The sequence below is a fragment of the Schistosoma mansoni genome, chromosome 2 (genome assembly GCF_000237925.1).
Source record: "Schistosoma mansoni strain Puerto Rico chromosome 2, complete genome".
NCBI classification, from domain to species: Eukaryota; Metazoa; Platyhelminthes; class Trematoda; order Strigeidida; family Schistosomatidae; genus Schistosoma; species Schistosoma mansoni.
The window spans coordinates 8636956-8662501 of record NC_031496.1 but is presented as its reverse complement, the minus strand read 5'-3'; the positions used below and the strand labels follow the sequence as shown (position 1 = coordinate 8662501).

Below are 25546 nucleotides of genomic sequence, written 5' to 3'. Positions count from 1 at the left end.
TGTTGTAGTGTTTTTTCATCTGAGACCGAAGTACATTGAATTACGTTTGCTTTTATCTAATCGTATGGTTCCGACTCAGGCCCGTCGTCGATTAAATCCCCAACTTATGCAGTAATCTCAATGGAGAGTGCACCGACTACATACGCATACTTTGTTGCCTGTGAGCGTATGACTCTGGCCATGAATAAAGCTTCTATTTGGGCAAACCAGATTCTTGGGTCATTAGCTCCATATATTGGGAGTCTGCATTCCGAGATAGTATTAACTGAACTTAAAATGCTTTCAGTAGAGTTTGCCAATGAGACAATGGTGGAAACAGGAGGAGAGTCCATATCAATAAGTGTGGTGGGAGAGGATACTACAATAAAAATAAACCAGTGGATCGTGTAAAAAAATAAATAATATAGCAATCACGATAAACACGAGACTCACCAGAATATCTTCGAACACATATCCCATATCTAATTGAAATGTATTGTCTTCCTATCACAAAAGTGTTATGGAAGAAATAGTTTCCAAAACCCGAAAATCTGTTGTATCTTCCACACCATAACTCGTAGATTATTATCAACGGACATTGGAATAGCTCCTGAATTTGATTACCAACATTGTAACGCTGTTATATAACAAAATTTTGAAATAGCCTGTGCAAAATAACTTTCTGACACTAAAAGTTCATACGATGATCACACGCTTAAGGGAAGGTTAAAAAGCGAAATTAACCCTTATTGTAATTATGCTACAAATTTCAAAGGATTTTCTTTTGAGGAATGTCACAAATGTCATGGTGACCAGTTGGCGGAAGAACAAATCTCGACGATGACTTCACGTTTGGTAAATATTAATTCGAGACTTGAAGAGATTGACTTCAAAGCTGATAAAAATGGCTTGAGAAATACTGTTTTTTCAGTTAATGGTGATAAATACACAGGTGAATGGAAAGACAACAAGCGTCATGGTACGGAACGTATTTTGCATTCATATCATGTGAACTGTTATTTATACATAACACTTGATGTACGCTCAGAATGATGACCACTAGAGTTTGTTTGTTCTTATGCATAAGAACTATGTGTTACTACGACATACTGTACTAAAATTGACTAGATTCATTTTCATTCATAGAGATTGACCAACCTATCTGAATTTCAATAAGCACTTTCGATACAAGTTTCGTGGAAGGTGTTGCATTTTTATAGATTGCGTCAAAAACTGATTATTAATGAACGACCATAGAAAACTGAGGACTAGACAGCTGCTTGTTATAGGATAGAACTAAGTAGTGTACAAACACAACTACACAGATGAGATTACCAAAACATTTTGATCTCATAACAAGCATTTGACATCCAAACACCTATTCTAGAATCCAATAGCTACGATAAATAACCCCAATGCGCTTACGTTCCGACTCAATCATTCATCGAGAATGGATAAAAGTTAAACATGTGGACCACTAGATGCTGGTTCAGTTGCCTCGGGTTTTGGGGATCGCTGCGTGGCCGACAATCTTTGGTCGGATTGTCGACGGGCACTCTTGAGAAGTCTCTTACTAAAATGAAACAACTGTCCAATGCTTGCTAGTCTTTTAAATAGAATCAACCTGTGATTGCAACTCCTTGTCGGTGGATGATTACAAGCAATTTGTTTTATAGCTATTCATACCCACAACCGCCTTACTTTATCAGTGCTAGGATTCTGTGTATTTTGATTCGATATTTCAAACAGTGAATATACCTTGGGAAACTGGCATTAACGTTAAAACAGGAAGATTGACTTGTCTTTCCTAAAGTAACTGAATTCCTGCAGGATTTTCATTGCCGATTTAAATTATACACCATACAGTACAAGTTTGTATCCATAAAATCAAATATACTAGCATGTTTATCTCTAGTGACTGTATGACGTAAAAAAAAAAGTTTACCTTATCAAAACTACATCTTCAATTTAAATGTTGAACTACGTGGCAAAAGCACGTAGTTACATTTTCGTGGACACTTGGACTCGTTTTATAGTGCCCCCTATTCGGTTTTAAGTATATAAAAATAGTTCCTCTTGCAAAACATCTGACTGCAGGTCTTACAAGTTTGAATATATTTCTAATATAAATTTCGAAACATACAAATTCTGTTTTGATTCATACATCCACTTATCAGTACTTACTGTAAATAACCCTCAGTTATGCTAGCTTCATTATTACATGCTGATTCCTCAAGCATATCGTGTTATTAGAACACTAATATATTTATCAATTGTTCATCCATTGAAATTCTTTTACATAAAATAAAAAGGTTTGTGTTAAATAGGTTTTGGTGTATACGAATGGAGAAAATCAAACCTTGTTTATGAAGGTAATTGGGAGAAAAATATGCGAAGTGGATCTGGCGTTTTGAGTCGGAAATTGAAGAACGGGAAACATGTAAATGTTTATTCAGGTTCCTGGAAATACGACAAACGGCACGCAAGTTCTTTTAAATACCATTAACAATTTTTCAAGGGTTATGGAAACAACTGGTATTCAGAAAATAAAATGTACGAAGGTGAATGGTATGATGGAAAACGTTCTGGATGGGGAAGAATGTACTACCCTGATGGAAGCATTTATGAAGGACAGTGGTTTGATGATAAACGGCATGGAGATGGGATGCTTAGATTGGGTAACTTGGAATAAAACAAGTAGAGTTCCCAGCAAATGAAAATAGATTTGAAGGACAGTGGTTAAATGACAAAAAGAACGGAGTGGGGAAATATTTCTTCCTTAATACTGGCCAACTAATGGAGGGAATATGGTGCGATGATGTACCAAAATCTTCTCAAATTGTGGACCTCGGAAGGCAAGTAGCGAAAAGTCCGACGGAGTCAGAAATACCAGAGGTAGGCTTTGATTTGTTAATATTCTCTGACAATAACATTACTATAATTTCATGTTTTCAGATGAAGGGAAAACGAATGATTAAAGAAATAAATAATACATTGAATGTGATAATTAGGAGTATTTGAATTATAGTATAAACTAGTAATCCCAGAAAAACGCAATTTAATCAAGAAGTATTAGATAAACACGAACGAATGTATTGTATTTGGAATTCAAAACCAAACAGTCATCAATACAAAAGAATCATTGGTTCATACAAACACCATAGTGAACTTGGAACAGACTATATCCTGTTTCAGAATAGATTATAGGGTGATTGCAAAAAATTGTTGATAGACGTAATACGTAAAGCAGCTAAGAAATCGTGAGGTAACGATAGTAATACATATGAGCTGAGTCATATACGAAACAAAGGACATCATGGGTTATAAGTAGGAATATATTTCATACCCTTTGCAATGATAAAGCTCGACTTTTACAGACAAAGTCAGCAGATCCAAAGGTAATTATGTCTGATAGTTACTATAAGACACGAAAAGACAGACCTTTGCCACGGACAATAGTTTTTCATAGTTTGAAGGAATTATCTGACATTTGTTTGATAGATTCACATAGATTGCTTTTTGCATAAATTAACCACGTCACAACATCGAGTTTGACGGTCTCAAAACTTCAACTAAATCGAGTGAGATTTAAAGCTTATATAAGGAATATAACAAAGAGAAATACAACTGAAATACTTTCTTTATGTAATATAATCTTGTGTAGTGAAGCAGTATACACCACAGAACATTAATGGAAACTCCTTACGTAAAAGATTTCAGTACTCCACCCAAAAGTTTATTAACCAAACCAATTGTTATTTTTCTAACGTGGCACAACACAAATTGTTCAGAATACTAGGAACATTTTGATAACAAGCGACAAACCACTTATGATCAATGCATTTTCAGTAAGTTCATGTTTTCCATCTCAATCGTGTACCAATGAAAATGGCATTTAGTTTTACAGTCAGAACAAGTGTACAACTAGATCAGCCTTAAAATGCAAACAGAAATGAATGTATGAGATACAGGAGTGACAAACATGTCAATCACACAATGAAATACTAGATAAAATGACATGACATTATTATTGGGCATAAAATTTTCTAAGGCCCACTCATAATTGGAAAGATACGTCAAAAGACTCATCTTATTATTGTATTTGATAAAGCCAACATATAAAACACCTAAGTGTATATACGTTTATGAATTCATACGTATGTAATGCTTACTACTAGATATTAGTTCAATGACTACTAGAGTAAACCGCTCCAATCGTTTGTGAAGTTTTAAACTCAACCACGCCAGGAGAGGTTGTTACTCAATAACACTGGACAAATTGGGGACATTCCAATCTCCAATGGCTTTCCGATATTTCACTGCTCAGTCTCAAATCATAAACAAACAGAATTGTAGCGAAGCCTTGGCTTGAAATTATTTTACAACAGACACTACTTTGTAATTTTAACATTTGAAGTAACGAAAACTCGACAAAATGATCAGCTACATAAAATTGTACATTTTGGATGGGCGATACCATATATCCCCATAATAAATAAACACCGGAAAACATTGCTTATCACGAATAAACTGATTCTAGTAATCACTGCTTAATATGTATGTTTTATTTTCAGATAAAATTAAAAGACCCTGATGGTATCCTCAAAAAAATACAGGAAGAACTGATGGAAATAATACGTACCAACAACCCTGAAAATTCCTGAGGGCAAGATAAGAAAAAACTGCAATTTTTGTTATACTCAAACCTGAGAAGAGGCTGTACAATAAGCTTACTTTGCATGTACACACACCGATACAATAATGAGAAAACTAACAGTATATAATTTATTCAGAAAATATATATGCAAGATTACAAAGCTTAAAAATACAATGAGTTGATAAACAAAATACAAACTCTACAAAGTAAATAATAACATAAATGGAAAATGCACTAAAAAAAGATTGAAAATTGTAATGGTAATAATAGAAGTAGAGTAAATGCGATTAGATAAATTGGAACATCGAACAATTTTAAGTATTAATATCAAAAAAGAAACTCATTCAAAACTGTTAGGTGGAATTATAGTACAATACAACTTTATAACAATTTGCAATACACACGACTACTGATTATTTATTCGAAATCTTCTATTTGAAGTGGCTGTTTTATACTATGAGCCTCAGGGAAGCGTAAACAATATTTATTATCCCGTAAGAACTTTACAGTCAACAATCGACCTATGAAGGAAGAGAGAATGGCAACAATAAATGAAAACGGGCAGTGCCTTAAAATAATATACGCAGAATGAAATGCGGACATAAATATACACATTTTCCCAGCTTAAATGGATGTGTGAGGTTACGGAAATAAAACACCCCAAACAAATGAATAAATTAAAGAAATATAACCAGTGATTAAGCAATTCACAATAATACACTGAATGCTTTTCGTAAACAAATATAGTCTAATCTTAATAATCAACCTTTATACTACTACCCTTTCTAATCAAAACGAAGGTAAAACTTCAGTCCTGCTATTAAACCAAATTAAACAATGAAAGAAAATACGATTAACAAAGAAAATATTGCTTTTTGTTGACAATAATAACCGAACATTTGTTTAGATTGTTGTGCTAATCAGACAAAAGGTGACTTTAATGACTTTGCATTCAATTGGGTTATCGGTTACTTCATACGTTTAGTATTTTAAAGTCTCAATCTGGTTTTTACTGAGATAAATAATTATACTTAACAAATAAGCAGACATCATTGTTTCGTAAAACTGAAGTACACTTATTCTCCGATAGTTGTTATAGAAACGACGTAAACCCTTTTTAAAGATAGGGACAACTCATTCCATGATTTTGGAACACTCTAATTACCAGACCTCTGTAAACAAAGTTGTCAGCTCCATAACCAGAAAGTCACCACCATCTTTAAAAAGATCCGGAGGTAAGTCATCTGGGCCTGATGATTTGTAGCGCTTTGAAAGTTGGAGTTCCTTTCGGACTTCCGTCTCTTTGGTGGGTCAGTCGTCACCAGCCATGGAGGGCAGGACAATCTGATCGATGTTGCCGGGGCAGCAGACCAGTTGAACTGCCCTTCAAAGAATTCTGCTCATCGTCCAAGACGTCGATACTTACGGAATCCGGTCTATTGATCTCGAAGCTGGACGTCTACTGAATATTTCATCCAGTCCAGCAACACTCTGTTGAAAACGGTTCCTGGTACCAATAGTTGTATGATACCTCCGTTGTTCTCACATTTGCTCAGATTTCCTATCTTTTGGTTCCTGGTACCAATAGTTGTATGATACCTCCGTTGTTCTCACATTTGCTCAGATTTCCTATCTTTTGGTATCTTGATGAGGTATCTTTCTTTCCACTTCCTTGGCATTTGTTCTTCCACCCAAATCTGCCTGAATAGAATGTGGAGCATGTTTGCAGTTGCTTCTATGTCAGACTTTAGTGCTTCGGTCAGTATATGTCAGGTCCTGTAGCTCCTCTCCTGGTTCTCACATCGGTTGTCCTTTTGAATTTTTTTAGTAATCCAAATATGATCGATCTAGTTCTCCACAATATAATCCAGTGAGACCCATGTAACTTTTTGTATGCATATGCGGGGGGAATATTGTGCCACCTATAACCATTTTGTTGGATGCACAGAAATTCGCGAATCTCTCACCATTCTCTTTCTTTTCTCCCAGTCTATGTCGTCCCATGATATCTTGATATCCGGTGTTGTTTATTCTGACTATGACGTTTAGGTCTCCAATCAAGAAGGTCAAATTTTTGTCTTGGACACTTCGCTATGATAGATTGCAGTCACTAGTAAAACTGGTGCTTATCGTCATCGTTGCTATCATTTGTGGGTACATAACAGTGGTTAATATTGATTGTGATTCCCTCCTTCTTTGTTTTGAAGGATGTTTTGATGATTCTGGATCCGTGAAATTACTATCCTGTAAGTGCATTTCGTGCTTCTTTGGACAGCATCAGAGCAGAGCATTTTGTCTTTGGGACCACAGTACAGCAGCATCTCATTTGAATCTATCCTTTTCTGTCCAACTTGGTTCCGATAGGTTTAGTTGATTCGTAGAACCGCCAAGTTGTATCACCTAAGTTCTGTTGTTACTTAACTGGCCCTCCCCTTCTCTTACATTGTCCAGACGTTCCATGTACCTATAAAGACTGTGCTCCGGTTGTTAGAAGAGGCACTGACTACCGAAGAATCCCCGCTTTCACCATGAGCCGTCATAATTCCTCGGAGAGCAGTTTAAATGGCTTAATTTGTTTATTCTGTTTAGTGTTTTTCAGTAAGGTTGTGTTTAGTAGAGGTATACATATATTACAATGATTATCAATTACAAACTAAGCAATTGTCACAAAATGCCCTCGTACGGTCGAGAGTGAGGAGTCAGTTCTCGCTGAATTCAGAGAACGAAAAGCCAATGTCCGGTGCTTCAGCTGGGTTAGTACATATGGAGGGTACATCTGGGGGAGTTGGAAAACCCTGACTTCAAACTAATGGTGCACATGAGCTCCAGAGTTCTGAGGGAACAAATGGAGTAGGAACCAATTATTGGCCAACGACTACCATGGGACTGCATCTCTTGACGTTGCTCCACGGCCTTGTGGATCAGATCTTTAGGCCGAAGGCTCCGAGTGTGGCCCCCTAAGAAAACCACCTGCTTCGGTCTGGATACCCGAGGAGTATCACAGTCCACGCACAAATCAGGTGACTTGTGTGGCGCATATGTATTCGGTGCCCCTTTGTACCAATATTTGTGTTCAAATACTAAATAAATAATAAATGTATGAAATTTAGTACTACAGTAAAAACAAAACTTGAGTTGCGGAAACTGATATAAGACCATGAAGTGACTAAACATGAATATATATACATATACTTATAAAAAGCTGAACAATTCCAAAAAGAAACACATCAAAGACGATTGTTTTATAAGCTAAACAAGAAACCCAGAAACGAGTTGATAAAATAACTATATATCACATAACTTACCATCAAAATAATTAGCATGTATAGAATGGAAAACACGACCTGCAGTTTCCGGATCTCCACACTTTATATACACTAATCCCTGAGATAAGAAAAAAGGTAGAAAACTTACAACAGATATCTATTTACCACTGAAAAAAATCATTTGAAAAAATTAAAAATATATTCAAGTTGGTTTCATGCTTTCGTATAAAACTGATGCTACGGTTAAAAGTGTAACACAGCTACTTAAATATTTATAGATTAAACATAGAATGAATTGTTTCTTAATTGAAACACACGTTTAGACCATCAGATATTATATTATTAACGTCAGTAAGTAAACCAAAGACAAAATGCTAATGAATAAAAGTAACGCAACATTTTATTATATTCAATAAACTTCACAGTTGGGTTCCTTTCTTAACACCAATCGTGTAACGCGAAATATTACTTCACTACGATTTATCTAATGATATTTTGTAATGTATATTTAAGGAGGTCCATTTACATGAACCACATTTTGTAACAGGCTTTACAGTGAGATTTCGGTTTGTTTGGATGAATTATTGACAAAATTGGTTGAACCAGTTTAAATAACTACAACTTAGATGCACGATGAATCATGATAGGACGTGTACTACAAATTAGTCATTCACTCGAAATTTTCTATATATCTTCACATTTATCCATTGAGATGAAACGCTCTACTTGAGACAATTGTGTAACAACTGATTCCTTAGGTGGTTATTACGACTATTTCACAAATAGCTTTTAGTTTGTTATTTAATAGAAGTGGTCTATATTCTACATATTAACTAGATATATTTGTATTTAGTGAATATTACTGTCTCACAGACGAGACCTGAACATGACATCAGAGAGCTGGGACGGACCTTTGTATTTTCTTAACCAACCCTATTTAATTTCATTTCGACAGATGAACTATATCACTGACTAAAAATATGAGTTACATTACTCAAATATCGATTGAAGTGTAACTTTATCTCTAGACGGAAAAGAAAAAAACTTCTCGTAGTAGCACTTGTGTCTACTTTCTCGGAAAGAATACCAATAATAATGCTGCCTTGTTCATTAGTAGTAAGCTATTGAACAACACTAGTAAATATCAAGAAAGGTATAAGTGTACTAGAATACCGCCTTATCCCAGTTAAAAATCGCCAATCTTAGGTTATCGAAATAAGTTTTGACAACTTCAAAAACGATTATATCGCACAATTCTGAATAATTATTTGTTCATTCCGAAACTAGAATCTAGACCCGATAGAACTGTAATCACAAGTCACTAAATCCTACCAGAAAATTCCAGGTATTATGTTCTGAGCTAGATGGTTTATTAGTGAAGCTTTTATCGTCATTAGACACATCAGTGACAAATTCATGTAGAAACGAGCCTTCTTAAAATTCCACAAGCGTTATATCAGTTTTTTCCAAATTCCTTTGCAAGTCCTTTGTTATTTTTATAGGTTTCATTTCATAAATTATTCTTGCATTCCTATTAACTGTCAATCTCAAATGACCTCTGACCATCTTATGAATTGACCCATTCATGTGTCGGTAGATTAAATCTATGTCAATATGTGTGTTGATGCCATGACCATAGAAAATTCCCAACACTTAGTCTCACCGGTCAAGAATTTCGTCACTTCCAAAGTCGGATTCATGTCCATATCTGTGCATTGATACTAGTGGTAATACATAATATCAATTCGCTACTAATCGAAGTTCATCTATGCGTAGGCAGAGAAGACATATTCAATAGTAACACTTTTCACAACTGGTGCAATTTAATTTGTAGACAATGTTGCATTTATCGCTTTTTGTTGCTATGACTTTAGGTCTCAGTAAAATAGAATTAAGTGATTATGTCGGGGAAACTAAGGTTTACTGGATTGTTTCCTGTGGAACAATTAAAACGCTCACTACGATATAAAGTAGGCGAAAATTATGTGGTCCAGAACGACAGTGAAAGCTCATGAATTCAAATATTAAATTACTACAATCTTCACAAAACCCCCTTTTGATAAAGCTTAACTAAACCATGTACTTTTGAGAGCAAAACATAACTGAAAGCATCCACTAAAGCTGAAAATTAGCATCATTCTTTCAAGGAACGACTAGGGAATCAATGAAAACATATCTTAAACACAGTTGAAAAATATATTAGAGGATTGTTATGAAGAATAATTGTTTGAAATTAAGGCACTGTTAGGTACTTAGTTTTTTTAGTTTAATTTCCAATTATTTCAACCAAAAAACGTGCACAAATATGTGCATCAGTGACAAACAACACTTATTTTAAAAAGTAATACAACAATCAGGATATCCAAATTTATGTAATTGAAGTTAGTTGGAAACTATGATTTAAAAATAAGTAATGTGAAGAATGCTTTTTCGACGGCGTTGCTCCAACAATTTTAGAAAATTACTTACATTTGTTCCAACACTATCTAAGCCTATGTGTAAAATAGGCCCACAAGGTGCTAATTTTTTTAAGAGTTCGCGTTTAATTCTTTTACGTCCACGTTCATCGATACTTCTATAATATAGTGAAAGAAAACGAGATATATTGTTTGTTAAAAGTTATGGCCTGAAAACTACGTGAACTTTAAACAATTTTTACTTTATAATAATTACTAAAACATGTATGCCTGTATCTAAAGAAAACACTTCACATGAGGACACTTACTCAGTAGAAAACATATTCCTTATTTTCAAGCACTCCGTTGGAGGAACAATAAAACTTGGCTTCTGTGACGTGTCCATAAGTGCTGTAACATGAAAAAGAGATATTAGATAAGCCATTATTTTAAGTTTTGTCGAGTCAAATGATTTTGCCTTGTAGAGATTTCTGCACTTGGCTTTAAGGCACACTAATTATGACAGAAATTATTACAACCCGGTTTGCCAAACTAAAGTATGTGGAGCGACGTTCGAAGTTGCGCCCTCGCGGTTGACAGTAGAACTTTTAAACCACTGAGCTAGTACTTATAGTAATTAGTCAGTCATATTAAACGTGGAACCTGGGATTTTCGTGAGCCGGTTTCAGCTGCTAGGTCATATTAAAATAGCAAGATGAAATTATCATGAAAAATGTTACAGTAGAAGCAGTAACAGTACTAGCGGAAGTGACACAAATATTGGTACAAAGTGGCACCGAATACATATGCGCCACACAAGTCACCTGATTTGTTTGTGGGCTGTGATACTCCCTGAGTGTCCAGACCGAAGCAAGTGGTTTTCTTAGGGGACCACACTCGGAGCCTTCGGCCTAAAGATCTGATCCACAAGGCCGTGGAGCAACGTCAAGAGATGCAGTCCCATGGTAGTCGTTGGCCAATAATTGGTTCCTACTCCATTTGTTCCCTCAGAATTCTGGAGCTCATGTGCACCATTAGTTTGGAATCAGGGTTTTCCCACACCCCTAGATGTACCCTCCATATTTACTAGCCCGGCTAAAGCACCGGACATTGGCTTTTTGTTCTCCGAATTTCATAAACAACACCCCCGCCGCGAGAAGTCAGTGGCTGTATACGCTTGCCATGTGAGAGAATTTCTACATGGAGAGCTGACTCCTTACTCTCGACCGTACCAGGGCATTTTGTGACAATTTCTTAGTTTGTAACTTCTAATCATTGTAATATATATATGTACACCTTTTCGTTCTCTGAATTTCGTAAACAACACCCCCGCCGCGAGAAGTCAGTGGCTGTATACGCGTGGCCATGTGAGAGAATTTCTACAGGGAGAGCTGACTCTACTCACACTTATCCAATCAGCGCTAGTCGATACTTAGAGAACACCCTAGAATCTTCCCATGTAAAAACTATAAATATACTAACGTATTTCTTATTGCGCTTTTTACTTCCATCTACCCTTGTTAGTCGGATTATAATTTCTTTCCTGTTCAACTGTGTTCTGATTTGGAGACTTGTCGAGTGTATTGGTAGCCAAGAATACTAAGCAATAGGAATAGCTGGGTCGTAATAAAGAGAAACTATAACACTAACACCGAAAATTACAGACATTAAACAATAGTTCCAAGAAGACAATAATCTTTTTTGATAATATAGTACACTTGTTTTATGCACATATACAATCGATAATCACTTACCAGAACCTTGCCAACCTGTGCCGCTTTGCCATTGCCATGTTTCGCCCACACCTCTCCATTCTTGTACACCGATACAAGTTTCTACTTCATAAACATAACGCGTAACTTCAGGCCACAACCGATCTAAGCTAAAAACAGAAAGAAATTTAAATTTCCCGGCAAGATATTGTATGTTACTGTATGTGTAGTGAACGAGAATACGGGTGGGGGACAATCGAATGTATTCAAGCACAAATTACAGACTATCTCACTAAATTCTGATAACCATGCAGCGAACCGTTATTTTGCAAAATAACAACTAATTATCTCAATCTTCACTGTTTCTTGTGTAAATATCAGTTCATCTTCTCCAATTTTATTGCTCATGCATTTTCCTACCAATTGCGCTTCATCTCAGTTTTTTCCTTATCGATCTTCTGCCAAAATACATTCTATGTCTGATCATCACCATATACTACTTATATGGATGAGTAAACCACATTACATACGAATGTAATGAAGAACTTAAATTTGAGTCTGTTGTTATTGCACATTATACTTGAGAATGTTCATCGTTTTCTCTATTATTACGGTTGTTTTTAAAATTGGAAGTCTTATCGACAAATTGTTTATTCCTTAGTGGTTTTCGAATGTTGTGACATCTATATATAAACGTGTTTATTATCTGATTGTATGTTGAAGTGATTTCTACCTTTCAAGCTGGATTGAAAAAAGTCATTTTACTTTAATCCCAATTACAATATTATTTACATTGCTAAAATAAACTATCCTGTATACAAAAAAGTGCAGTAGAGGAGTTAAGTATTAACGGCTTGCACTAGAAAAGTAGACAACCAATACAAGTGGAAAATGCTTTTCATCATTTTCATTTCGAAAAACCTTGATTCTCGAAGTGTCAAAGTCATCGTTTACAAAATGACCAATGAAATAATAGGTTTACTCACTAAATGCAATAAAGAGGGATTGAAAGACACAACGCGAATAGACTTGACAAACTTAATGAAATGTCTCACACATAACGAAATAATTTCTCAAGAACAACAGTTATGACACGACAAACTACTCTGCTTATGGATACGTTAAATAAGCGATTACAAGTGACTTAAAAGTTGATAAAAGATTTAAATAATTATATATATATATATATATATATATATATACTTAGGTAGTGATTAAAGCTTAGTTTCAAGTCTAAGCGTGAGAGATTCGCTCAACAAAACGATCTACTGTACTAGAAAGCCTACTAACACATTGTCAACAAATACCACTTATATAGTGTATATATCCGCCTTTTAAAATGTTGGCTAATTTAGCTGATTTTTACTTTATAGTTTACTCCAAATATGAAGAAGTAAAACTAGTTCGAATCTCAATAAGGGACAGGTTCGGTTTTGAGACGCAACACAACTGACTAAATCGAGTTAAGGAGAATGAGCATTTCAACCTGAAACTAAATTATTGAAAGCTTAGGGTTATAACGAAATTTGTTGTACAAAATGATTGTGTGAATGCTCATTTATATGTAAACATGGAGTAGGGACCTAGTGGCATAGTCTCATGTGTTTTAATCAAATTTCAAAATACATTGAACTGTTTATTGTTACTAAGGTAAAAAGAAATATGATTTCTATACATGATAGGTTAGAAATCAGTGAAACAATAATGAAACTAAAGACCTTTTTATGGAAATATTACTGAGTTTTCATTAAAAGTTTATTGATTGTAGAAACGTTAAACAAACGAAAAAACGAATACTACTTACTCGTGATGTTTTTGACGCAAGCGTTCACGTATCATATAAACAGGGACATAAGGAGGCTGATTAGCATCGGCTTCATTTTCTCGTAACTGGTCTTGTAACAAGTCTATTTGCGAGCACAAAAACAAAAGGATAATACCGAGATAAATAAGGAAATAATTCAATAGAAATTACGGTTCATTATACCACAGATGTTTATATCACTGAAAAATAATTTAACGCAAGCAACCTAATGTTTGGGCATAGTTTTGAGAGAAAACAGAACCAACTACTGACAAAACTAATATAATTTAAGCTGTGAATACGCACTATTGTTTGACAAAGCAGATCAGAAAATACTAGTTTTTGTGAAATTAGGATCGATAAAGCATAGGAATGAGACATTTCATTAAGAATTTTGTCGACTGTACACAATCAGCTAAATTAATTACAAAGGAATAGTCTTTTTCGAAATAAACTTTCGTATGATCAAAAGATCTCTGAAAAATCATTTTGGAAACCACTATGAATGAAAATCCTGCTCCGGTTATAGATAAAGATTTTATATTTTGAGCTACGATCAAGTAGGAACCAAACTCGTTATGTTGATAAACCTGAAAATCATTTCTGAGCAACCATAATTTGTAAACAGGATACCTGTGAATAAATTATTTCTATCGCTTTACGATATCATAAACATTTTTTACATGACATATTGAGACAAGAGGCTTAACTGTTAAAGCAATTGTGGTAGATATTCTAGAGGATGCTTACTTAAAAGGCATGTCTCAGTTAACTACAAACAGGAACTATAAGTTTTTTTATCCTTTTCTGACCCCATACGTTAATAAAAGCTTCGGTTCCTCATTTTCATGAAATACACGTAAATTCGTGGTTATTCGTAATAAAGCGTACAACCAATGACTTATAATACCCGGTTACTTGCACAATTAACACTTAACAAAACTAATTTTCAATAAGTCAAAATATTACCTGAAAACTTTTATAGTGACACTGTACTTACGTACAACTTCTGCCACCAGCTCTCTTACTCGACAGTTTTGACGTTCTAAGGCGCGTAATTTTTTGCAGCGAAGTAGATAAACTCCATAACAAACCCCGAAAATAATCAAGCAAACTAATACGACCCAGAAAAAAGCTACGCATACACCAGCAAACCATTGAAAACACCGCCGGAGTCGACAAACGCCAGGAAAATATGGTTTAAGACTTTCAAGTTCAGTGATTTGGATTACCCGACTAAATAAATAAATAAAATCACATATCACTTAGTAATTTAAACGTGTGGTCTGACTAACGAACATCATATCTTTAAATTTTGATTTGTCACGAATAAATGGATATTGGCTCATTAGGATAGAAAGAATTTTCACTTATTATGAGGTGATATGTTGCATGGTATTAAGTTTGTAAACCTTATGATAGACGATTTACATTCACTTATATGGCTTAGTCCTACAAATGAAGAAAAAGCCATGACAAAACATTGTTTTTAAACTTTCATTCGATCCCACTGGAAGAGAAAATTCATGTAGATAGTTACAAAGAATATTGAGAGACCAAAAGATGGCAGAAAAACCTTTCAAATTAGTAGAAATATAGCTAAGACATTAAACTTCTACCCAGTAGGTTGCAGGTCAGAAACTCGCACCATGTATTTCGATTTGGGTAGCCGGATAGTCTCGATAGATCCCACCCAAACAATGTGGTTAAAACTTAGGTATATACAATTGCATGGATCACATTACTTTCACTTTACAATACTAGCGCTAAAATTAACTTAGAATTCGTAAGCTATTTCAAGTTATTCTAATGAGACGCGTTAACCATATCATGAATGCTTAGTTAATGCTTTGATACGTAGCAAATTGTCTGACTCTACATTATTGTGATTTAGCGCTGTTAACATTCATAAAACAAATAGTTTAAAACTTAATTGGATAACGGGATGCCAATCACTAACATCCATCGACGTCTTGAACGATGAGCAGAATTCTTTGAAGGGCAGTTCAACTGGTCTGCTGCCCCGGCAACATCGATCAGATTGTCCTGCCCTCCATGGCTGGTGACGACTGACCCACCAAAGAGACGGAAGTCCGAAAGGAACTCCAACTTTCAAAGCGCTACAAATCATCAGGCCCAGATGACTTACCTCCGGATCTTTTCAAAGATGGTGGTGACTTTCTGGTTATGGAGCTGACAACTTTGTTTACAGAGGTCTGGTAATTAGAGTGTTCCAAAATCATGGAATGAGTTGTCCCTATCTTTAAAAAGGGTTTACGTCGTTTCTATAACAACTATCGGAGAATAAGTCTACTTCCGATTGCGTCCAAACTATTGGCTTCCGTCATACTTCGTGGGTTGTTCAAAACCCGATAAACACTGACTCGCGAGGAGCAGGCTGGTTTTCGTTCTGGTCGAGGATGCATTGATCATATCTTCACCCTCCGCCAAATGTTAGAACACCGTCATACTTATCACATGCCAACAATCGTAGTGTTTCTTGATATCAGGACTGCCTTCGATTCGTTGGACAGGACTGTTCTCTGGGATTGTCTTCTGAAGAAGGGTGTGTCTGAGAAGTTTATTAACATCTTAAAGGCCCTGTGTACGAACACCTCAGGCAGAGTGAGGGCATACAACCACCTCTCTCCATTGTTCCATTCAAGCAGTGGGGTTAGACAGGGTTGCTCAATCTCACCATTCCTCTTCAACTTTGCCATCGATGACATTCTGGAAACAGCTCTGATGGACGTAAGTAATGGCGGTGTGGATCTGTTGCCTGGAGAACGACTTCTCGACCTTGAGTATGCGGATGATATTGTCTTACTGTGCGATAATGCTCAAGCCATGCAATCCGCACTTAATCAGTTGGCAATCAGTGTTCGTAGGTACAGTATGTGCTTTGCACCTTCGAAATGCAAAGTACTCCTACAAGACAGGCAGGATTCTAATCCTGTAAACACTCTGAGTGGTGAGCAGATTGAAGTAGTTGAGAAGTTCGTGTATCTAGGTAGCTGCATAAGTGCTGGTGGTAGAATGAGTGGTGAGGTCACGTATAGTGAAGGCCAGAGCGGCTTATGCCAATCTGGGCCATCTTTGGCGCCTTTGTGATGTTAGCCTGACTGTAAAAGGTCGGACCTACAATGCGTCGGTGAGAGCAGTTTTGCTCTATGCTTGTGAAACCTGGCCTCTCCGAGTTGAGGATGTTAGACGACTCTCTGTGTTTGATCATCGTTGTCTCCAAAGGATTGCTGACATCGAGTGGCAACACCATGTTAGTAATGCTGAGGTTCGGCATTGTATGTTCGAGTGAAGAGACGATAATCCAATTGGTGTCACCATCTTGAAACATCGACTTCGGTGGCTCGGACATGTTCTACGAATGTCATCCCCGATAATTCCTCGTCGTGCAGTATTTGCCAACGCTGGGACTGTTTGGAAAAAGCGGTGTCGTGGTATGAAAGAAAGCTGCAAAGGACTGGCTTTTGTTGGTCCTTCCCGACACCTTGGCTAGGGTCTGAGAGATGATGCAACACAGTGGCTAGAGATGTCATCACATATGGCTCAAAATAGAAGTCAGTGGCGATCCTGTTGTAACCTTCTCTTACTTCCTTCATAAAAAGTGGTTGTAACTTCCTTAATTTAAAGAATTCTCCTGGTTGTACATTTCCGTTTCCCCCATTATTATTCTTATTATTACACTAACATACACTAATCTGTGGTTGTTATTGTTCTCCTTTTTATTCTTATACGCACCTTACCTTCTTTTTCTCTTCCCATTCTCATTGTTCTGTGTGGCACATATATATCTGATGCCCCTTGTACTAATATTTATGTGTTTAAATAAATGAAAATAAAAAAGGGCATGGAACTATATCGCAAATGATTTAAAATATCAAATAGACTCAAATAAAACGCATGTAAAAAATCAGTTTACATCCGGCAGGACTGAGACTATAATTACATAAAACTGTGTCCCTTAAATCACAATATCACCGTTGATAAGACTTCAGAAAGTGAAAGTAGAACTATTACTACTTACTGATAGCATAACTTTTTGTAAAAGCAGAGAAATACAACTGTCAAACAGAGTATGACGGTGTCATGACAGCATACATTTTAGATACTTGACTAGCTTACTTGAGTGGTCCTAGTTCAGATTTGCTAACGTCAACAGCAACAAGACTAAAATGTGCCTTCCCAACATGAAGTAGCACATAAAGTGTATTATCCCACACTCGACGAAAATCAGTTTTCGAAAATGTTGGCCAGCCTTTCATTTGTAAGCTGTGCTCAACTAAACGTTCAGCAGAAGATACATCTAAACGAGGACTAGTCAAAACTCCAACTTTACAGTAAAACTCTCCTAAAATGAAAAATTTGCAACTTAGTGGGATGTATGAAAACAAAGTAAACAAACGGATAATCCTTGAAATACTCATTAAACACAATAGTTAAATATTTAATTGGAATAAAATCTAGTGCAAATCAGTAACTAATTGCCGATTCGTGTATTCAGCATTGATCCACACTTTTGAATTCAGGGTTAGTGAAATTACTTGACAGCTTAGATCGAAGTGAGTGGAAATGGTTTCAAGTGAGCAACCAAATGTGCGGCAGTTGAGTGCTCTAATCCTACCTAATAAGCGAACATTCCTAAAACGCGATGCTAACGCATAAAGTGTCAGTGTTCAATACATCGTCGGTAGCTTAACTAAAACAAAACAAATTTCTAATGTCGTATGATTCCTAGCTATTTTTTTACATTTCACTAGCTCGTAAAAGCTTTTATTGAAATAGATAAAAGGTAAGTCGGCAAATAATTAAAAAGGCTTACCAGCGTAACGACTGAGAATATCATACAAAATCCCAAGAACCCATAAAGATGCTGTCAGATCATCTTCGTGTAGGCAGCGCTGGATAAACAAATGGGAATTACAACCAATCGGACGAACTTACATGTAAGCCTTTTGTAAGACTATTATTGTAGTCACCTGAAGATCGACAAAGTAATTTCTGTACATCTAAATAAATGTAAAACAAAAGCAGACTAATGATGCTTCTGAAAATTATTGTCTACGCTTACACAGTAGTTATACAAGTATGCAACAGCAGTCTTAAAATATTGACAAAAAACAGGAAATACATCTAACTGTGAATAAATAGTATCACGTGACACAATACGCTGAAATGGATTCCATTAAATGACGAATTATAACTGTAATACCAAAGAGGATTACCTGACAGAGAGTTCAATGTGGAACAATGACATCGTACCTGAACAATATTCTCAGCAGGAATAATTGGACAATAAATAGCAGATAGTCGAAGCTACCAAACACTATATTTTGTGAGTCAAGATGACTCATGAGATAGAAAGATGGTATTTTATCAATTAATTACAATTTGTATGGCCTTATACAGATAGACAGTCAGTCAGTCATAACGTGGAACCTGTACTTAAGTACATCGGTCCAGGCTGTCATACTCATCAGCTCGAAGCCCAAAATAGTAGAGGAAGTAACAGTATCAGGAGTGATTGAAAAGATTAGACATCAAAGAAACGACTCAAGAAAATGTAAATTAGTGAAATAAAAGCACAGGAAAAGCTATGGGGAATTCAAGAGCTCAGAATCCGGGTGAAAACGAAGAATGAATGGACCTGTTCCAATGCAAACGACTTTGAGCCATATCATCAACGATAACTGCATACATAGGGTACAAAGATAACAGTGAGGTTTGTTAATCGTCAGGAAAAGGTGTTAATCAATATTATATATATATATGCTCTATTATACATTAAGTAATTCATAAGCTAAGTATAAGATTTTAAACTAAGACACTCAAATACATTTCCAGTGATTTTCACATTAACAACCCAAACAACGAACCGAAGTAGGTTGAGAAAACGCAGTCACAAAACATTTTAGTCACCTAACTAAAACACGAAAAATCAACTCTATGATTATCAAATTGGAAATCACTGAAACAACTTTTGAAATGTCACATCTTTACGGCTTACCTGCCATTTTACCAACTTCCCCATGGTGATCCTTCAAGACTAAATAACTTGCAACTAACACAAAACACACGATGATGCTTGAAATAAGAATTAAATTAGGTATATTTGAGACACTGCAAGGAAAATGCTTCCCAAATAAGAAATAATTTGAAAAGCCGTTGTTTTGATCACGCTGCTTTCGGCTACGAACAAGATCATTTAAATCGGTATCTTCAGATAAAATAGAAACACCGTGATAAGTCGGCTTATCAAGATTCCTAGATGGTGGAGTGAAGAGGAGACCAGGAGACGTTGTGATTCCAGCATCTCGAGATTTCATGTTCCTAAAGTCAGTGGGAAGAAGATATTTGAAATCTTATTAATGACACAAGTTTCAAAGGCGATCCATAAAACTACTTAGCAAATCAACTAATTTTACCTACTGAGGCAGCAGTCTATCAGTATGACATCCCGCTGTCTTAATTAACGTTAGGACATTTGTACTGCCCGTAGTGAGCATGGTAAATGTACTACCATCTGGATCTAAAATATTGGTTTTTGTTCTCATTTACAGATCGCGCAAAACGCGTCAAGGTCTGTTTGTCTCAAGTCAAAATTGGATTGACCGGGTCAGTTTACAACACTACTATGAATTAAGGGATAGTTGTGTAGCATGGAGACCCGTTGTTTTGATGTAACTTTAGGGACGAGCTCCTAGAGAGCAGTGTCTTGGAAGTATTTACACGTGTTCAAGACTTGGAAAGTGGTAACCCTGTTGCAAATTTTCATAGCATTATTGTATGTCGGAGTTTTTCAGTGTGATTATTATTGCTTGACTTCATATGTATGCTAATACGTGATTATTTACTTTAAGTGGTACTATCATGTTTAAAGATTGGATTAAGCATACAGAAATAAACGCGCAGGTATGAATACAACTAATCACATTTGCTTATTTAAAACACTGTGACAGGTAATACAGAAGCCGTCCAGATGGCTGCAAAATGACAGCATTTTAACTGATTACGTGAAATATTCCTCGCTCATATATGCACAATTGAAAATTGCATGGAAAGATTAAATGAAACAAATAGCAAACCTGAATGGAGAGGGGTATAGTCTCTTGAAGAAAGGGCTCCGAGTGGAATTTTCTATATCAGAACTATCTGATATTTGTAAACGATCATTGCTGTGTGGGGAATGGCGAACACGAGGTTTCGATTTTTCATAAACAGATTCATTGCTTGGAGACCTTGGTTTCGTAAATTCATGAGCACTTCGATTGAGCCAACCAGCAACCCTGGACAAAGTGGATGACATCGAATTTTGTTTTGATAATTCCTCGTCTGTATCATCGTCTACAGAATCATCCTTAATATAAATATACGTTTTCCTGGTGGGTGTATAATCAACCGAGCTCTGAGTCAAGTCACGCGAAAATCTTTGTGCAGGATACTGCTTATGTGATGAAACTGAAGAAGTGATTACATTGAAATCATTACGAAACCTATTCACAGGTTCCGCTTGAGATGTTTCCATTGGGATTAAGCTCGGAAGTATGTCAGTATAGGGTTCAGACAAATACACATTATGTCCGGTAAGAGGTGGTTTGGTTTTTGAATATTGTTTACTGGGAAAGTGTTCATTTTCGGTTCCTAGATCGAAAATTAAAAAGCAGAAAAGTAATTCTATGTTCTGTATCCCTGAAATATTTAGATGAGCATATGACCATGCACAAGCTTGCTAACTCCATTTTCCAAATATTAATAAGCCTTAAGGAAATAATCACGATCGTTATCCTTCTTTGAATGAGTTTCGATGTGTTTAGGATTGGTTACTTCACCAATAAAAATAAACACTCTTAAGCTTGGAGTTCGGTTACTTACCTAACCAAATTTTAATTTGGTTATTTATTCTCTCAAGAAGTGGCTTACATTGAGTCACGAAACGTCAGAAAATCTGATTTTTCTACTCATTGGAATATTACAGATACACTATTTATTTATAAAAATCTACCAAACGCTCAATTTATTCGGAATTATCAAATCAAAACTTGATAATGATACCTACACATAATCATACAAAACATTACGACAGATAAATACTGTGAGAATAACCACGCATAATTAAGAGTTGATTACTATGGAAAACCCAACGACGTGAAACTTTCTACGTAAGGCTGCATACCCACAACCGCTAATAATAGTACCTTTAATTCTGATGTACGGTTTAGAATAACATGTTCCAAATAACAGTATTGATTTACACATTGTTATGGAGTTAAAAAAACAATACTTATGTGTCCCCGTGTATATAGTGTTTGTGAATTTGTTGGTTAGAGGCACGGATAACGACTGACGTTATATATAGGCTATCTCGATAATGATTTAACTGAAGGCTAGTACCACTAACAAGTATCACACAAATATAGTTTTATTTGGTGAAAACGCCTTAAGCATCATTAGTAGAGTCTTTGGGATGAGATTCTATCCAGTTAAATGAGAAATTATGCTATGAAACTAGCCTGAGTCAACGCCTGAATTATTAATAGGTAGTCAAGTAGCCAAATACACCAGCCATTTCACTCATCTCGGATATCTCAGCAGATTCAGTAGGTCAGTATCTGACAAAATCTCGACACGGATTCACAAAATTCGGCTGGATTTCTCCAACTTGCGTCATTTGTGGCGTACCTTAATTTTTCTCTTCGTACTACTGACCATTACTACTATTTCGGAGTTTGCCTTCTGGTTAAAACGAAATCGTTTAGCACAATAGGACGCCAAGTGTGCATAACAACCTGTTTGTTATTTGAAACTAACTTTGCGTCACGACTATACAAAGATGCTGAACCAAATAAAAGAGAATAAGAAAATGGTAAGGACGGGTTACTGTGAAGAAAGTATTTCAGCTTCATAGTAAAGGATAATAGACTGGTCCTAAAATGTATAAAAGTTCAACTAAGAGACAGAAGACTATGATATAGTAATACCAATGTTGCTTCTTATCCATGTTAAATATCGTACGGAGCAGCGAAGTTATGATCTCCAAAGCACTTTTGAGCGCTTAAATAGGTCACAAAATGAAAAACCATTTATTAAATTACAATCTGCTGGATTGTTAGTTAATCCAATTTGGTCCCATTCTCAGAAGTGTCACATGTTAATATTCTCCACACCTAGAAATTCCACATTTGCTACAGATAGACGTGATATAAACGAATCTCCTTAGGATAAAAATACTTGACTTATCACATAGATAACAAGAACAACAACGAAACACCTGAACACACCTCTGAATATGATATAAATGCAGCTGTTTACAAAGAAAGATCTCCAAGTCCTAGTCGTTCCAATTACCTAACTCAAGTAGAACAAAGTCCATTGAGAAATCAATCGCGGTTGTTTAAAACTATGATGTTTATACATCCACAATGCTCACAAACTAGTACTAGACTCCGACGATGACATCAGTCCCGTCAAAGATTTCATGAAAAGCAATCAAAAGATACCAACTGCATATCTTACCAAAATATTGAATTAAGAATGTACACATAAGTAACTCTAAGATTAGATAACATACCTAAGTCACGATTTGACTCAACAGTTGTATGCTTACGACTGATTACACTGGAACCTTCCTTTCCTGAAGAGCTTGAGTTTATTGCTCCAGTTGACTTGCGTGACTTGGAAGATATTTGTTTAGGCGTTTCTGACACTTCTTTCGTTAAAACACCCACAATGGATGACTTTCTCTCCTTTTGTAGCTTTTCAAGTTTTTTTACATAAACAGACCTAGTAGTTGCAGTAATTGGACCTGGATCAAAACCCAAAGTCTTGAGTTCCCTCCGGAGCTCATCGTCTCTCAGGGATACTGCCATAAACGTCTTTTGCTAATGATAAGTATGCGAAATAATAAACAGCCTTTACAGTATTGAAAACAGTCAAGCAACCTAAACTTAATATATGCACAGCCTAGCAAACTAAACCAGCAACAACTTTTAAATGTGATACGCCACAGCAGTTTAAGCAACGATGATTCTCTACTCACTATGTTCAATATGTAAGGTTTTGAACTTTAAAATACAAACTTTGCTAAGCAGAATTGCAAAACAACTTGTTCCTTAAGTTCTGAATCTAGGCAGTTAGAAAACTTTCTTGGTTATGAAGAGATATGTTTGTTACTCCTATTGAGATATTAAAGGCTAAATTAACTAGTTAGTAATGGTGTGGTCACGAGAGGTCAACCAGCGTAATTCCTACTCAGTACCTGAAGGACTATAGTAGTCTTCAAGAATTCATTTGAAAGATTAAGTAGAATCAGTAACCATTGAGGCTTCTTTTAAAGACGTCCTGAATCAAACTTTGAAAACATTTTTCGTGTCAATACTGGTTGAATACTATCCAAAGTTTGATGTACTACTGAAATATGCGAATAGTCTACAAATGTGTGAGGAATTATGAGCATTATAATACATAATAACTCCACCTGAGGCCTCTCTACGGTCACTGTCTGTCCCAAACAGTGGACAAAGAGGGGGTTCGAAAGAAGAGTTCAAAACAATCCATCTGAAGTGTCTTGTACTACATCAAGCGCACACGGATTATTCTAGACTTTTTCGCCCGTTCTTCATGAGTTAAGTTTCCACCCTAACAGGTATTCGCTGATTAACCTTGATTTTTTTTAATGAGAGTGTATATTACTTACTCTTTTCATCACATGTCTGTAATTTATTTTTGTTTTACAATGAATATTTAACCTTTTCACTCACTTTCTTCTCTTCTCTTTGTTTTCCCGCCCCTCACTCTGAATGTCGATTTGGATAATCAAGAGTGCTTGAAATGGACTCATCCAACACAAAGCGTATTTGGCTTCTTATCACCGCCATCACACTGAGGGGGTTAACCAAGGTAATATGAGGAGTTAAGTGGAAGATTTATGTCCAAAGCATTTTCATGCAGTAAAACCGGTGTCAAATACCGGGCCACAAAACGTATAAAAAAGAGATATAGTTACAACAACGTCAACCAAAAATAATCATCCGAACTGTTTAAACTATGTCTTAGGAGTTGAGCAGTCTTCAAACAGGAAAATCATGTCACTTTATGGTAAAACCGTAAATTATTCAGAAACCATGTGACAGGTGCACATTCTAATGAACGGAAAAGTAATTAAATTGTGATTATGAAGTTTTCAGACAGTATGAGTGACCGGAAAAGTCGCTCAAAGGCTCACGAAAATAAGAAGCTGACATTTAGCTCTCCTCAGAGCCAGCGAATGTAGTTTTGTTTATTCTGGAAAGATAAAACTGACATTAGGTGTAAATAAATCTCAACAATAAATATATTTGTATGTCTTAAACGTCAATGCTGACATCACTAGTTTTACAGGACACACCTAGCTAAAGGAGCTCAGCGACGCATCTTTATCAGGTCACCACTAGGCACGCCGTGCTACGCATCCATTGCAACCGCTAACTAGCCAAGATCAAACGCTTCTCAACACACAGACAATGTTAAAAATATATCTTCGAAGCCCTTCATTCCTGACTCCTGGTTTGACTATAGTGGAGTCTTTCGACCATAAATGTTGTACGAACAAAAGTGTCACCAAACTCTGAATATCTGTCGCATCTTTAAGTGCGATTATCGTATTCTGACCATGAAGGATAAAATATCTTAAGTGCACACAAGTAGCCCACTGGTGCTGCGTAAATAAGCCCTAAAGAAAA

General features: G+C 36.0%; 2 protein-coding genes across 2 annotated transcripts; one reads left to right on the top strand and one right to left on the bottom strand.

The window, feature by feature from the left end:
- Positions 1 to 819: 819 nt before the first annotated feature.
- Positions 820 to 3506, top strand: Smp_047550 (putative morn protein; the record flags this gene model as incomplete). The annotated part of the gene is made up of 4 exons (XM_018795576.1): positions 820 to 987; positions 2498 to 2657; positions 2690 to 2874; positions 3357 to 3506. The coding sequence occupies 4 exons, from the start codon at positions 820 to 822 to the stop codon at positions 3504 to 3506; spliced, it is 663 nt and encodes a 220-aa protein (XP_018649875.1).
- Positions 3507 to 5053: 1547 nt separating this feature from the next.
- Positions 5054 to 23695, bottom strand: Smp_211100 (putative peptide chain release factor; the record flags this gene model as incomplete). Its single annotated transcript, XM_018795574.1, has 13 exons — positions 5054 to 5157; positions 7942 to 8020; positions 10372 to 10477; positions 10628 to 10709; positions 12053 to 12180; positions 13815 to 13917; positions 14815 to 15050; positions 17955 to 18180; positions 18652 to 18730; positions 18774 to 18838; positions 19837 to 20159; positions 20915 to 21470; positions 23398 to 23695. The coding sequence occupies 13 exons, from the start codon at positions 23693 to 23695 to the stop codon at positions 5054 to 5056; spliced, it is 2385 nt and encodes a 794-aa protein (XP_018649874.1).
- Between the last annotated feature and the right edge of the window lie 1851 nt (positions 23696 to 25546).